The sequence below is a fragment of the Neovison vison genome, chromosome 7 (assembly GCF_020171115.1).
Source record: "Neovison vison isolate M4711 chromosome 7, ASM_NN_V1, whole genome shotgun sequence".
Lineage (NCBI taxonomy): Eukaryota > Metazoa > Chordata > Mammalia > Carnivora > Mustelidae > Neogale > Neogale vison.
In genome coordinates this window covers 130331755-130348626 of record NC_058097.1, presented here as the reverse complement: position 1 = coordinate 130348626, position 16872 = coordinate 130331755, and the positions used below count along the sequence as shown (strand labels likewise).

General features: G+C 38.9%; 1 protein-coding gene across 2 annotated transcripts in view; it reads right to left on the bottom strand.

Annotated features, from left to right (window-relative positions):
• The window catches only part of SESN3 (sestrin 3), a 73760-nt gene that overhangs the window by 8479 nt on the left and 48409 nt on the right, over positions 1-16872 (bottom strand). For both annotated transcript variants that reach the window (XM_044258272.1, XM_044258274.1), the window contains 6 exons: positions 16671-16853; positions 12407-12643; positions 11542-11716; positions 5268-5386; positions 4273-4463; positions 1632-1776 (listed from right to left, as the gene is read on the bottom strand). In XM_044258272.1, the coding sequence (XP_044114207.1) occupies positions 1632-1776; positions 4273-4463; positions 5268-5386; positions 11542-11716; positions 12407-12643; positions 16671-16853 (1050 nt within the window). The remainder of the gene's footprint in view (positions 1-1631; positions 1777-4272; positions 4464-5267; positions 5387-11541; positions 11717-12406; positions 12644-16670; positions 16854-16872) is intronic.

Below are 16872 nucleotides of genomic sequence, written 5' to 3'. Positions count from 1 at the left end.
ACTCTTGGTCTCAGGAAACAAACTGAGGATTGCTGGAGGGGAGTGGGTGGGAGGGATGGGGTGGCTGGCGGATGGACAATGAAGAGGGTATGTGCTATGGTGAGCACTGTGAATTGTGTAAGACTGATGAATAACAGACCTGTACCCTTGAAACAAATAATATATTATATGTTAATAATATATATACACACATGTATATGTATATATATATTTATTTATAAATGACAACTTTCCTGCAAGTGCTACTACCTTTTACTCATCAAATCTTATAGGTCTAAATCTTAGAGGTCTAAAAATCAGCTCTACACTCACTAGAGCCTATGTTCATTACTTGGAAAGCTTTTTTTTTTTTTTTTTAATGAGGGAGACGTGGGTGGCTCAGTCAGTTAAGTGTCTGCCTTGGACTCGGATTATGATCCCAGGGATTGAGTCCCACATCAGGCACTTGGAAAGCTTTTAAACAACATTTTTAAACAATATTTCTTACTGGATCCTTGAAAGATCCTTAGGTAAAAACCTAAAGCCGAAAGCAGTTTGTAATTAGCGTCTGATCCGTGTTAGATTTGGGTAGCTTCCCTGTAGTCTTTCAGATACAAGTGTGAACAAGCCTCTAAGTTTTGGGGGAGATACACCCTAGCTGATAGATTAAAATGAATATCCACTTTTTTTTTTAAATTTACTACAATGTTTTTGATATTATATTTATTTTTATAATGTTCTACAGGTTAGACATGTTAGGTTTATTCTCTTGATGAGTAAAGATAATTTCTAGATACAACCTGGTAAAGGCAGAAAATCTATTGCAAACATATAAACAGGGCATAAAGATCCATCAAGAAGTATGCTGGCGGTAACACGGGTGTTTATCTGATGTGGGATTGTCTCTAAGGCTTCAAAAAAATCGGTTAGGTTTGGAGGTCGTAACAGCCTCTGCCAAGGTCATAGAATTAACTAGTGACTATTGGGACCCTAAAGAGATTTTTTTACTCTCAAAATCTTGGAAACTGGTATACAAGGAAGATTCTTCGACTTACAGGTTGAAAAGACCTAGGATATAATGTTCTTACACTATAATGTTGGTAGAGATCCTTAACATTTATTAGGTCTTAAATAATGATTTCTATACATTTCATCCAAAGAAATATTCTTATATAATGGTACATACATTTGGCTCAAAGGTCATGCATTAGATTATCAAAATACTAAATTACCAAGTTGGAATGAGAAACTGTTGTTCTAATAAGTCAACTCTAGTGGCTAGAGTTAATCTCTAATCCAACATACCTTCTGGGCCTGGCCCAATCATTAGGTTTGATTTTTATGAATCATGAGAATGGTAGACATCTGCCTAAAGGTACTTTAAAAATATCAATATCTGGACCCAGCCTTTCAAAGGCTGATGCTACAAGTGTGCTGTACCCACCACACTGGCTGAAACACAGAACCAAAATTTAGTTAATATTCAGTAAACTGGAATTTAAACACATTTTGAAAAGACAGCCGAATGATGTCACTTCTTTTCTTTAATGGCACTAACTTATCAATATTTTCCTGTATAATGTTTGCTGATCATTACTAATTATACCAGACACAGGCCTAAGGTGTCTGTAACGTCGAGTCATGAAACATACCTTTTCTGAGTGCTTGAACTGACGCCAGTAACTATCGTACATGCGCTTGGTGGTTCTCTCTGGATAGCAGGTCACTGTCTTAATGTAAACCTTCAGGCTTCGTTCAAGTAATTGATTAACTTCTCCATAATCATAGTCATCATACCTACGGGCCAAAGACAAATAAAAAAATCAAAATTTCTGATTTCTAAGTCGGTATCAAGAGATGTTTACTGTCTAGCAATTCAATACCAAAAACTCATTAACTAATTGTTGTCACAAATATTTCTGGGTGCTTGTTAGGTGCTGTGTCCTTTCCATGGAGCTTTCTAGGCACTGGTGATACAGAGATGAACAGAATAAACGAAGATCTCCAGTCCCATGGGGTTTAAATCCTACTGGAGAAGAAAGTTAAAACATAGACAAGCATGTGATCTGTTGGGGGCTGTTCACTGCTGTGGAGGGAAAGGGAAAGGAGGTTGTGAGAAGAAAAGCTGCGCTTTTTAGCCAGGGGGTAAGACTGTTCTCTGAGGAGAAGGTGTCGGCGGAGAGCCCTGAGGTGGGAGTCATCATGGGGGGCAGAGGGAGTGACCCACTGTGTCCCATGCTGCTGACAAATCAAATGAGACAGGAACTGAGCCCTGAGCCCTGGGAGCAGGAGTGAGGAGGATCACAGGCAACCTCGCCCAAGAGGGGTTTCGTTGGTGTGGTGCTGTAGTGCATTCAAGAGGGAATGGGGGATAAAATAGTGAGCAAGTAAACAACACTTTGTCAAAGAGATGGGCTGTGTGTGGGAGCAGGTAGACAAGGCAAAGGCTAGAAGGCACAGAAGGAGGAAGAAAGGAATTTTTTCTAAAGATGAGAAGAAGTCACAGCAGTGTGTATATACTGATGGGAAAGATCCAGTGAAGAGGGTAAAGTTGGTTTTGCAAGAGAGAGAGGGAAGAATTTTTTTTTTTTTTTTAAGTAGGGGCTTGAACTCAAGACCGTGAGATCAAGACCAGAGCTGAGATCAAGAGTTGGATGCTTAACTGACTGAGACACCCAGGGTCCCCAGGAACAAGGAACTTTTATTTTTATTTATAGTTGACATATCATATGATATTAGTGATAGGTGTAGGACACAGTGATTCAGCATTAATACGCTCCACAAAATGCTCCCCACCAATGTAGTTACCATCTGTCACCATACAAAGTCATTACAATCTTACTAACTGAAGTCCCTGGGCTGAGACACTGCATCTCCATGACTGACTTACTTTGTAACTGGAACTTTGACCTCTTGATCCCCTTTACTCACTTAGCCCTCTCCTTCCTCTCCCCCGATAGCCATCAGTTTGTTCTCTGTATCAGTCTGTTTCTGTTTCCTGGTTTTGCTTTTTAGATTTACCCGCAGGTCACAGAGATCACAAGTAGGCAGAGAGGCAGGCAGAGAGAGAGGGAGGGAAGCTGGCTCCCCTCTGAGCAGAGAGCCCGATGCGGGGCTTGATCCCAGGACCTTGGGATCATGACCTGAGCCAATGGCAGAGGCTTAACCCACTGAGCCACCCAGGCACCCCCCTTCAGTTAATTTTTAACCCAAACATATGCTTAGTTAAAAAAAAAGAATTCAAAAATCTTTTATGAGCTTTATTTGGTAGCGTCCAACATGTTAATATAATATAATCACCATAACATTTGTCATGTATCGTCTTGAACATAATTTATCACAATTGAATTGAATTGTGAGTATTTATTTTTCTTCAAGTAGGTAGTTATGACGTATGTGTTTTAAAATGTGATGATTCAGTGTTAAGTTCTTGTCTGGAATGATCTATGCGCAAACAGCATAGTTAACTACCATCCTGCCCATGTCTTCTAGGTAGAATGCTTGACTATTAGCTGATATTTCAGGAAAATTTTTTTACATTAAAATGATAGAAAATACTTTGCTTAGCAAATTGAATTCTAACTCCATGCCATAAAGGCTTTCTGTGACTATATTAGAAAGGAGAAAGTAGAGTCAAATTGAATGTATTCATAACTGGGCATTTTTTCTTTCTGCAAATCTATCTCCATAAACGCCTTCAAAACCCAGCTCAAAAAGGCACATTCTCCCAAAAAAGCTTTCCTGATTAGACCATTCAATCTCACTCACTCATTTACTCGCTGTCCTCTCCATGCCAATTTTCTAAATTTAGAGGCCATTAATTTATATTGACTGATAGTTTCATTTCAGTGTTCTTATGTGAGCTTTATGAAGACACAATCTATCCCAGTTTTATTTATACCCTAATTACCATTCCTTTAAAATAAACAAACAAACCAGCATTTATTACAGTGGGCCGAAGAGGCACAATAAACGTTCTTTAACTGCCTAATTCTTCAAGGAAGGATACTTAAATTGAGTCTGATTCTATTGAATCCCCCAATGATTACTGATACTTTTTTTCCCCTCCTTAGTAAATTCTCATTACTGTATTTACAGGTGCATGCTAAGATTCCAAACAGTCAAACAAGGAAAAACGTTCTTCTATAAACTGGAAGTCATTTTTCAAAATCAGAAGTCCACTTGTAGTATTTTTCTCCCCAGAGGCTTTATAGCACTAAAAAGGACAGGAGCAGAACTTGGGTCAGAACTGTCACTTAGAAATGTTTAAAATGGTCTCGATGATGAACGTACCTGATTCCAAACATACAGTGAACGTAGTTAAATAAAGCTCTGCGCAGCGTGGTTGTGTCAACATCCTCATGGGAGGCCATAGTGTTATAAGTGAGATTGTAGACCATGCGGAATTTCTCATCAAGAAGATGTCCAATGTCAGAATAAAGTCTGTTCACCAGGGAGAACCCATGATTTTCCCAGGTATAGTCCTGAAAGAAGAAATTGTATCCAGTTACCAAATGGGCAGTCTCCATTTAAATTCCATGTTTGCGGGAAACAACTACTGAAGCAAGGAAGTGAAGATATTTCAAATGTATTCTAAGTTGACAGGCTTACTAAGAACCCTTCACATCGGTTCCTGGATCAGAGCGCCATGCAGTTTTCTCAGTGGGGTCCCTGGTTGGACATATTGGTGATGAACTCTGGCCTCCCCCTCTAGTCGGGTACTACGCAAACTACATCCTTATCTGGAAGAGCCCCAGGAAATCTGAGAAAATCCCCATGTGACCAAACCTACTCAGTGATACGGACAATTAGCAGATTAGTGAAACAAGGGCAAAGGAGTCTGTCTTAATTCCAACTTCCACTCTCTTTGGGAGCCACATCGCTACTGTGACTCTGGCCTCTAGGGGTTTTGGTGGGGTAGCCCTTAATCCCAGAACTACTGGTATATGATCTTACTACAAAATGCCATTTTATTATAAATGTAACTTTATCGCTTGATTTTCTCCCTGCTCCTTAAGAAAAAAAAAGGGTATGAACATTATACAATTACCATGTAATGTTGCAAGTAACTGAATAAAACCATTTCCTTTTGCCTTCTTAGAGGGGGAAACATTGAAATAATAATTTATCTACTGGGAGATCAAATTAGACTGGGCCAAAAACGAGATTACATAAAAAGATCTACAGACTCTATCAATTTAGAAGGCAATGGACTTACATCTCAACATTTCACAGTTAAAATGACAATATTTCTTCTCTAGTTTCTCTGAGTTAAAAGCATCTTATACCTGAGCTCGGAATGTTGGCAAATGTTCTTCTCCTCGTCTGGCAAAGTCCTCATACCCAAAACCAGGGTCTTCAATATATCGGGAGACATCAGATGTTATAATCATGTCATCTTCAAAATCTGAGGACAATAATGAACAATCTAGAATAAAGGAAACTGTGCATAGAACAATAAAACGCTCCATTTCCCTCCACTTTTTAGCTTTCCCATGGATTTTCGAAGTGACAATATTGACTTCTTGGCTTACGTTTGAATTTAATTTCAGTTCAGCTGCGTTACCGAATACTGGCGATCTTAACATTTAACTGTACTTGTCTGGGCAAAAACATGACTCCACTGAGACAGCTAAGCAGTAGCCGTGAAGAATCAATATCCTAGCTTTCCTTATTCAGAAGTGGAAGATGGCACAGTGCTTTGAGTACAGAGTTTAAACATTTTTTGAACGCTTACTTGATGAAGTGGGGTATGGGGAAAGAGAAGACAGGAAGGTGAAAGATAACTTGAGTGGACTTAAATGTTAAGATAGATTTTGTGAAAATTTAATAGTACGTCATATGGATGTGTTAATGCTGAAAATCAGTGCAATCTCATCCATTTTTGGCTCACAAAGAGGCATTTGGGGAGAAGGTCTGGGAAGGGAATTGGAACAAGGAGGAAAGTGACCTTCTGGGTGCCACCATTATTCAGAGCTGGCTTGGGCACTAGAATAGGAAGGGTCAGTTTGAGAAAATCCATTGAGTTTTACACCTAATCCATGTGCGCTTTTCTATGTACATGGAAATAAAAAAGCATATAAAGTACGAAGTAAAACAATGTGTTGATGAGATTGTGATCAGAATATTATAAGTGGCATTCAGGAAGATCGGAAGACTACAACAATCTTTTAAGATGGCTGACTTCTGCATACTTGATAATATTAAAAATCTACCACTGAAAAATTTAAGTGCCCAATGCATGTTAATTTTGCTTCAAGAAAATTCTAACTCACTTTTTTTTAGGGTAGTTAGTCTGTCTTTATAATTACTTTTTTTAAATTTCAATCACCGAAAGGGAACGAACAGCTTTCATTTACCAACTCCTATTCTAGAAAATGAACATAATGTTTTCAAAATTTAAAAAAAAGGCTCCTTCAATGCAAAGAACAATATTTTCTTATTAAGAATTTTAATCAACATCAAATAAATGTAATACTTAATAATTAATAAACAACTATTAAACAGTTTCTAAAACAATTTTTTAGCGTTTTATTTACTTACTTGAGAGAGAGAAAGATAGCACAAACATGAGGTGGTGAGAGGGGCATAGGGAGAGAGAGAGAAGCAGACTCCTTCCTGAGCAGAAAGCCCTACTCGGGGTTCCATCCCAGGACCCTGAGATCATGACCTGAGCTCAAGGCAGATGTTTAACCCACTGAGTCATTCAGGCGCCCCACCTAAACAATTTGATGGCATAAGAACTGGACATTCTTGAGAGGTTTAAAAGAACAGTTAAAATTACAGTAATTCATCCAAAAGATCTAGTAAATTAGTAGTGTCTTCATTATCTTACTCGTTGCTATTTCATAAAAATCCTAGCAATAATTACTCTTTCCTCACAAGGTTGAATCCTTAGGTCACTGCCATGGACTAATATAGGGTGCTCGATAATGGCAGGAAAGATCAACTACCAAGGCTATCCAACTCTGGAAATACTAAAATTCTTACCTAACTTCTTTATTACCCATGATGCAAAGAGACTGACATTTGTTGAGCACTTTTTTTATTTGTTTGTCGCAAGAGCCCAAGCAGAGAGAGTGGCAGGGCAGAGGGAGAAGCAGGCTCCCCGCTGAGCAGGGAGCCTGATGTGGGACTTGATCCCAGGACTCTGGGACATGACCTTAGCCAAAGGCAGACATTTAACTGACTGAGCCACCCAGGCGTCCCTGGTATATATACCAGGTACTATGCTATATGCTTAATATCAATTTTTTGTTTTATTAATGCAAAAAGAAATACCGTCTTAAGAAATTAGTAAACTAACTGTAAGCTACTAATAGTGCTGTCTGTACCATAAGTAAGAACTACAATGCAAATTAGTTTAGGATGGTGTGGAAAATTTGTGAACTCTGAACTACTTAATCTGATCTGAAGCTTTTAAGTGACTTTCAGTTTTCTAAAGTGAAATCTCGGGCTTATCCCTAGCCCAACCCACGACAGCTGCTTTGTCTCCTTGGGCTGCAGAGCTCTGTTCGGGTAAATGGAAACACGTGAATAATGGTGTTTTCAATGTTTTGTCTCTCCATATTTATGAACGAGGTTATATTTTCCTTAATTTAGTCCATCACATACTAATCAACAGAAACAAAGCAAAAAAAAAAAAAATCGAAAATGTGGTTAATGATCACCGACCCTGCTAAGAACACTAGGAGTTTTGTGGGCTGTGAAGTAAAATCAAACCCAGGATGGTGAGTGAGAACTAAAGTCTGCAAAACAAGTTTCTCCCCTGATGTGATCTCTCCACCCACACTGCACAAGCAGTTGATTTCACCGGGCAAATACTGATTCTGGAGTTGACGATCACACAGCTGGTTCATTTGATGTTGATGTTAGTTTCTGATTTGCCTGTAAACATTTTCAACTTGTCATACGACTTTGAAACATTTTAAAATAAACAGTCATGAGCACCTGGACTCCAACAAGATAGAATTTATCCTATGAATAATATCCATTTATTCATTTTAAAATTAGGAGTCAATCAAGAACTGTCTTCTAGACCATTTTGTTCATAGAAAGAAATGTACACAGGTCTCTCAAACTACAGATCCTTTTTTTCAAATTTAAGAAGTTAAGATCAGTACTCTGATCAACAAATTTAAAACTCCAATTTCAATTCTTTTTTTTTTTTTTAGATTTTATTTATTTATTTGACAGACAGAGATCACAAGCAGGCAGAGAGGCAGGCAGAGAGGCAGGCAGAGAGAGAGGGGGAAGTAGGCTCCCTGCTGAGCAGAGAGCCTGATGCGGGGCTAGACCTGAGCAGAAGGCAGAGGCTTAACCCACTGAGCCACCCAGGCACCCCTCCAATTTAATTCTAACTAAACAAATATTTCCAAGTCTGGACTCAAAGGAAATAGCATTTTGCACACTGGCTCAATTCTGCTGTCCCAAACATAATATAGAAAATGCTCTATTATAGTAACGGAACAGCCTTCTAACTTGAAAAACAAAAAAAGAGTAAGAGCTGGTTAACTCTTACCAAGCTATGGAATACTACCTCTGTAGAACATTTTAAACATTTATTTTCTTCCAAAGGCTTGAACAGCTATTCTTAGAATCTCCACATGGAATCTGGAATGCTTTATCACACAGGTCAAACCAAGAAATTCATTATAGAAAAAAACACATTTCTATTTCCATTTTAAAACATGGTAAGGTTATAAAAAGGACTCATGTAGCTACTCCACAGAGTCATTTTTCTGTTACCTTTGTGTGACCAGCAAATGTAGTACTGGGAATGCTGAAGGGTAAACAACGAAATGACTTATTTCCTTGTCCGATTTACAAATGATACAGCCTCTTCTGTCAAAACTAGAACATAATTTTTGGTGATAACCTAAGACTTGCTAGTCAAAATTCACTACTGTATGAAGCAGAAGTCCCTGCTCAAGGATCCAAGAAGGTAGAGGTGGGGGCCCAAAATATATTTTCAAGGGGCGCATGACTAGCTCAGTCAGTTAAGTGTCTAACTCTTGATCTCAGCTTGGGGCTTCATCTTGGGGTCATGAGTTCAAGCCCCACGTTGGGCTCCATGCTGGGTGTGGAGTCTACTCAATAAGAAAACAAAGCAAAACAAAAGAAGCTCTCAGAAGAGCTTTGATTAAAGAAACAAAATCTATTTTTTTTAAATAATTTTTTATTTTTTTAAACATATAACGTATTATTAGCCCCAGGGGTACAGGTCTGTGAATTGCCAGGTTTACACACTTCACAGCACTCACCATAGCAGGAAACAAAATCTGTTTTCAACATTAAAAAACGACTAAGGGAAATAAAACATTTATATCCCTCAAGCTCTAGTGATGTTCGAGAAGCTCTTAAAAATTAATGTCTAAAAGCAAATAGAGGGGCGCCTGGGTGGCTCAGTGGGTTAAAAGCAAATAGAGATTACTAGCCTTAATAAAAATCTTTACATTTTATAATCTTGGTTTCCCTTGAAGGTTCACCCTAGGCTTATGATTTTCCTCTGTCCCATGTGTTCCCTCTGGATGGTTTTTATAAACAACTCTCCTGGTTTTAATGCCCAATCATATGCTGATCGTTTCCAAAATTTTGTCTGGAGTTTAAAAGCCTGTCCTGACCTTCAGACCATCTGCCAGGCCCTCAGTACTGTGGGTGGTTTGTAGACTGGCAGCCTGGCCACCACGAGGAGGAATGAGAGCCATGTGTCCTCTCAGGTCCTAGACCAGACTGAATCAGAATCCGCCTTTCGGTGAGATTCCCAAGTGACACAATGCAATGGCAGGTTAAGAAGCAGTGTACTAGACATCTCCAGACTTCAGGTTTTACAGGCCTCTTAGCTCAAAATGTCCAAAATACAACAGGCTGCATGCTTCTTAAGGCTAGAAATGTTATCATGATAAAGCCTCTGTTTACCTAACCGACCTATGTGATGACATTACCTGCTTCATGATTTATGCCCAATCGCTCCTGTGCCCAGCATCCTGTTTCCTTAGGAGGGGGCCTTGGCTCCACTGATTATTTACCACCAACGCCAGCCGCTGCCTGACTCCCTTGCATTCGAGTCCCTAAGACTGGAGGAAGTCTTCCTCAAGGACCTCTTCTATGCACACTCTTTCCCCACTGAGGCTGGATTCAGGGTCCTCTTCTAGGTTCATATACTGCTCACACTCTGCTATGGATTGAAACTGTTTCTCTCCCACCAGCAAGGAGTGTGCCTGGAAGGCAGGAATCGTCTCTTATTTAGCCTGAAAACCTTAGTACTCACTACAGGGGTGAGAGCATAAAGGGTACTCAGTAACTGCAGAATGGATATTAAGGCAATAACTAAAACACCAAGTTTCTTTATTTGGGATTTCCTGCTGCTTAGAAGCTCTGAGAAACTAGAACTTAATATAGTCAATGTGGTGGATAAAATCTTCCATAAAAAAGACCACAGGGGAGATGATAAAAAGGGTTTTTGTTCTTTCTGGCGAAACTTCTGAGAACTACTGGTCAATGCTATGTTTAACATTAACAAACAAGTTATGGCCCAATCAGTTACCCTCGGAATTTATGAGACTGATTGTCCTTAAGACTAAACACTTCTTAAATCAATCGAACTCTATTTTTAAAATGTTATGTCGATTGATGACTTTGGAGGGCTTCAGTTTTCTACTGTCAATGCTTTTTATTTAAAAGACTTACTTTATTTATTTGAAAGAGAGAGGGTAGAGGGAGGGACACAGGGAGAAGGAGAGAGAGAATCTCAAGCAGACTCTTCGGGGCTCTATCTCATGGCCCTGAGATCACGACCTGAGCTGAAACCAAGAGTCAGATAACTCAACTGACTGAACCACTCAGGCACCCCAAGGCTGTTTTAATAACATTTACTATGTGATGTTCAATATCTTTTTAGTCATGACTGAAAAACTGTCTAATTCAAAGTCTCTTAGAGTATTAGGGGGTAAAAAGTATCTTTTTAAGACTAGAGCAAAGACGTCTAGCTTTTAATACAGAATGAATTCCTTCAAATTCAGTATAAGAAAATGACCTAAATAATGCATTTTTATAAAATCCCAAAGATGTCTCCAAAGAAATGCAAATGCGAGTACAATGTAATTTTAGAACTAATCTGGAAAAGTAGCAGCGCAAGAACAATCCTCCCACATACTCCCCACACGCAAAAAAGGCAGAGATGCATGTGTTGTTTTTTTTTTTAATTTTATCTATTGAAAGAGGATTTCACTTATCACTTAAAAACATCAGAAAAGTAGAACAAATTAGGTATCTCTATATAGCTTTATAGGCAACTGCTCTGGCTTCAAATCGCGTTTTATCCAGGATGAGTGTGGACTACAAGGTTGGGCGTCCCTCTCAACTTGACCTGGAGTGTAATCAAAGACGCACCAAAAGAAGGGGTGGGGAACAGCATCAGGGGGTGCTGTAGGAGGAGGAAATAAAAGGGACATGGTAGTAGAGGCACTTTTACAGATCCGTATGGAAAACATGGAACGTGGTCTGTCAGGGATGCAACAACTCAAAGGCAAAGACAGTACAGGGCGGGCTGGGGGAGCTCACCTGAATGTGGAAAGGAGTGAAAAGTGTCTCCAGAGACCACAAAAAGACTTTCCTTCTTCTCCTTCTCAAAACGAGTGGTCATTTCTTCCTGAGATGCCTCTTCATCTTCCCTCTCTTCTCGAAGTCTCTTCATTCTGTCCATCAAGGCCTCTAGCTCACTTAGGGAATCGACAATCTGGAGCCAGGTAAGATGGTGTTGGGTGTTAGTAATACCAAGAATTATTCCGGTAAATGTTCCTGTCTAGTAAATGCCACCTGACTATGTACAGAGGGGTGGACCCTTAAGTTCCTAAGTGGGTTTTCCATTAATGCCAAAGAAAATCAAATGACAGATTCAAACGTTTTCCAGAGTATGATGTTTTTGCTGCAGTTATAAATCTAGAAAACTTAGAAGTATAGATATATTTAATCTAGAATTTGAGCATTTAGTATATATTAAGTTATAATTTATTTTAAAAAATAAGGTGGCCTTACGATTTGTCATAATATCTATTTGCTTTATTATTTTTTTCCAAAGATTTTATTTACTTATTTATTTGAAAAAGAGAGAGAGAGAGAGATTGCATGAGCAGGGGCAGAGGGAGAAGCAGACTCCCTGCTGAGCAGGGAGCTCAGTCTTAGGGCCCCAGGATCATGACCTGAGCCAAAGGCAGATGCCTAACTGACTGAGCCACCCAGGCACCCCTATCTATTTGCTTTAAAAGCCTTATCTTTAACACAATTCAGAACTTCATGTACAAGTTAAGTTTTTACAGTAGTAGTGCAGAAATAGTTCAAGTATACAATGTCCTGTTGAGTCAGACAAACTCTTTCTAGGTATTTTTCAGGCAAAATAGTGAAGAAAAACAAAGTTCAGAACACTAACCCCGAAGTTGTTGCCTGTAAGGGATGCATTCTCTATGTTGTTATCGTTGGCGAGATCACAAACACAGAAATTGTTGACTGATATTAGCCTGAATCCATTGGAGATTTCTGGATCTCTCTCCGGATTGATGCCACTACCAAATACAAAGCTTGCCAAAGCATGATAATGTGCCAGTAGGACTACAGCGTGTACCAGCTCGGGCAGAGACCAGTTATTTTCTCCAGTTTTGACAAGTTTCTGTAATGAGAAAGTGAATCAAAGTAAGAATGAAAACCACAGAATGCTGCAAAGCAATTTTAGAAAGCATGGAAAATCCACCAAATTTTTAGGTCCATTTATAGCAATCAAACTTAAACTTTTAAAACTCCTTTTTAAAACTTCCTTTTAAAAATGTTTCATGTAATAAAGATATGGCTTTGGTCAAACAACATTATATTCAACCGGCAAAACTAACAATATAATTATGTTGTAGATTATTCTGAATTCCTTATAGGTACCATGGATCTTCTGTTTCCAAAGCACACTTACATATTGTGTTGTTTCAGTAAGATAGTTCAGAGAATCAAAGAACACTGAAACTAGAAGGGCCTTTAAATATTATCTAGCAAAGCCATCCACTTTAAGGTTTTTAGGTAAAGACTTGACCTTAAAAGTCACATAAAAATTTTTAAAAAAACCCCAAAACCCTAATTCATTAAGTCAATTTCTGGGGGCTTTCCTGATGGAGAAAGAGCTAATGGCAGAGGATAGGAACAGTAGAATTACTACCTCACCTTTGAATAAGAACTTTAAAAGTTTCAAAGCACTTTTTCATATGCTATTTCACTTGATCCTCCCACTGAAGGATGGAATCACAAGTGAAGGCATTGAAAACAATGATGTCTCCATCCCCACTTTCTCCAAGAGCCAATCCCATTTGTCAGCACATCAGAGAGTCTTTCCCATCGGCGTCCTCTCTGTCTGGCTTGGTAACACGTGCATGCGTGTTCTGCTGCTCCCTACATTTCTACACTTTAAATTCTGCTCACTTCACAGCCAAGCCCCCACCAGAAACCTCTTTGGCTTTACTCTCCATTAACCGCCCTCCCCTGCAACACACAGGCAATTTAATATATTACCAAAAGCTCAGTTAAAGGAAAAGGAAAAATTAATCAGATTCTACCACCCTAAGATAACTTTCCCATATTTTATTTTTATAAGCATAATTATATAATCAGAGTAACACTTCTAATTTTCTCTGCTCTCCAAACCTGACATTTTGACATGTTCTTTTCTCATAAGGCTACAAAGTCTTAGACTGAGCATGGCCTTTATACTGCATAGAAAAGGATGTAGAGAGCTATTTCTCCATTTTTTTACTGTTTGATATTCAAATTGCTTCTAGTTTTTTTTTCTGTGTATTTGCTATTATAAATAGCACCTTCATTCCTTGCTATATCTATGCTATAAATAGCATCTTTAATTCCTAATGGGATTTGGAGGGCAATCATATTTTAAGGACTTTTCATAATACTGCCAAAGAGCCTTTTCCAAAAAACAGGTAGAATTTACAATGCCTTTGTCAGTCTTTCGAAGAGTATGAAACCCGAAAGGATAGACAGCCAGAACTCATCACCTCGAATTTCTCATCTCATATTCATTTCTGTTTCTTTAATTCATTATAATTTGTTCTCTTTTTTAAGCAGCCTCCTGAAAACAACTTTTGCAAAGGTCAGGTATGACTCCCAATGGCCAAATCTAAGTATTTCTTTTTAGTAGTTATCCTATTGACTCTCTGTTGGATTTATGCTTTCCTTACTTCCTCCTTTCTTGAAATTAATCTCCCTTTGACTTCAGCAGTTCCACTAAATTTTTTTTGCACCCTTTCTCCCCTGAGATGCACATTTCCCTGTCTTCCTCTCAGTCCACTTTTTCTGCTTGTCTCCAAATGTTGGCTTGCTCTGTTTGACCCCAGATGGATCATTCATTCCTTCAACTTGACCTTTGCCTACTGCCAATAGCTATCTGATCCTATTTCTAATCTATCCTTTATCTTGAGTTACAGCCCTGTATTTCCTTCAGTCACTGGACGTCGCTCTCCAGAGTTAACAGTATTCTGCTTTCAGCCCAGAGTGTGATGTCCTGCTCATGCCTTCTCCCAGTCAGGAAGGTAGAAACCTTACTTATTCTCCTGTCCTTCCCCTCTCCTCCATCTTCACATTCTGCTAGTTACCATGTCCTGTCTCTTTTCATGCAAAATGCTTACATACAGTCTGATCTCTCCTTTGGCTTTAAAAAAAAAATCATCTCTCACGTGGACTACTGCAATTGCTTTATGATTGACTCCCATTTCTAGACCATACCATTTGTGATTTACCTCCTGCATCACCACACACGTTCATATTACAACTCAGCTCAAAAACCTATGATGACTCCTAATTCTTCATCATACTCATCTCCGAAATTTTTTGATCACATATACTACTACTTTTTTTTTAAGATTTTATTTTATTTTAGAGAGAGAGAGAGCACAAGCAGGGTGAGGGGCAAAGGGAGAGGGAGAGAGAGAATCCCAAGCAGACTCTGTGCTGAGTGTAGAGTCCTACATGGGGCGTGATCCCAGGACCCTGAGGTCATGACCTGAGACCAAATCGAGAGTTGGACACTTAACTGACTGAGCCACCCACTGCCCCTTGATCACGTATACTTCTGACAGTAACAGTTGGGGGCTCCAACCTCTGATAGTATGTACGTTTATTTATAAATAAACACTTATAAAATACAACATTTTATATAGATGAGTCATACACATGCACTGTAATACTAATATTGTAAAATATACAGAGAAATTTATTAAGGTAAGAATACACGTGGGTGCACACACACAAATAATTTTCCAACATTTTGAAGGATTGCCTTCTGCGTCCCCTGAAGTAAGGTAATATAATTCTGAAGAACATAGGTTTCTGAGAATAAAACATAAATTCTTTAATACAGTACTCATTGTGTCATAAGGACATGCTCCCCATTCTTCCCATCTCCTACCCCCACACCTCACATAACCTTCCCTACTGTAACCTGAAGCCATTAGTTACTTTTCCAACACACAATGTTTCAGAAGTCCCCCCCCTACCCCCTGACACACCTCTCCTTGAAAATTCCCACGTACTCTTCAAGACCTATCTCAAATGTTACCTCTTTCATGCAACTTCCTGATCCCACTCTTTCTGTTCATACCTTCATATATCACTGTGCTGTGTTTATTGTCATTATCTCTCCCTCTTCCTCTAGACTCCAAGCATGCTGAAGGGCAGGGCCTACCTTTTTGGACCCACCAAAGAACATGGCACAAAGTAATGAACATAGGACATAAAAATAAGGATCAATTCTTCCATCTAAGTAACATCTTATCAAGTCAGAACATAAAGCTGAGGGAAATGTTATGTTTCATATATTCCCAGACAGGTAACTCAATTTCTAAGAGTGGAGAGACTGACAAAAGCTCAGTTTGGTTTAACTGGGCAAATAACTAACAAAAATGTAGTCTAACCGAGAGGATCAACAAAACCAAACACATGTCTCCTCATTAGAAGCAGGGAATTTAAATACCTACGTATTGAATAGTGACCCAGTGCCAAGCACAGTGCCAAGGCCTCAGCCTGTGTGCCTTTGATGGAAGCCCCTTTCCATCTGCAAGTATTCTAGTCAGTTGCAACTCTGTTTCTCATCTAAGTGCTAGCTTCTAAAGGCATTGAAGTGTTCACACCAGTTGGCACATTGCTTTTTATTTGCAAAACTGTAATTTGCAGATCTTAAAATTATGAAATGTTATAACTAGAAAAGAGCCTGGAACTCATTTAATCTAGGCCCCTCATGTTATCAAGGGGGGAGCTACTGAGGTCCACAGAAGTTAATTTACTCAAGGTCAGGGTGTGAGAACCCAGGGAGTCCATTGTGTGGTTTATTTTGTTTACCTCCTGCTTGAAAACAGAAATCAACTTTCCTCATGGCCACTCACTAAGGCACCTGGGTAGCTCATTATTGATTACCTTAAGAGGAATATCCATTGGTACTTAAATTTAACCCACAGACTTTCTACATTTATCTTTTCTATATACTGAGAGCCTATGTTGTAAGTTTCTAATATGCAAGTATTTTAAAATTAAGTCTTAACAAAAAAAAAAAAAAAGAAAGAAAGGAAAAAGGAAAAGAAAGAAAAGAAAAATGAACTCTCAGTCAGAATCATGAGCAAATCTCTTTTTCATTTCCAAACAGCACTCAGTACCTGAATGTGCTCTTTTGTGATCAGCCAGGGTCGGTGTGCGAGCAGCTTGTTAATTTCATTAAGATTTTTCAGTCTTTGCGGCACATATTCCAAACCATTCAACCACTCAGCAATACCTCCTGTCTTTAAAAATTCATCCACGTGCATGTTTATTAGGTAGGAACACTGATGTCTAGCTGCAGCCTAAAACACAAGAAGACTC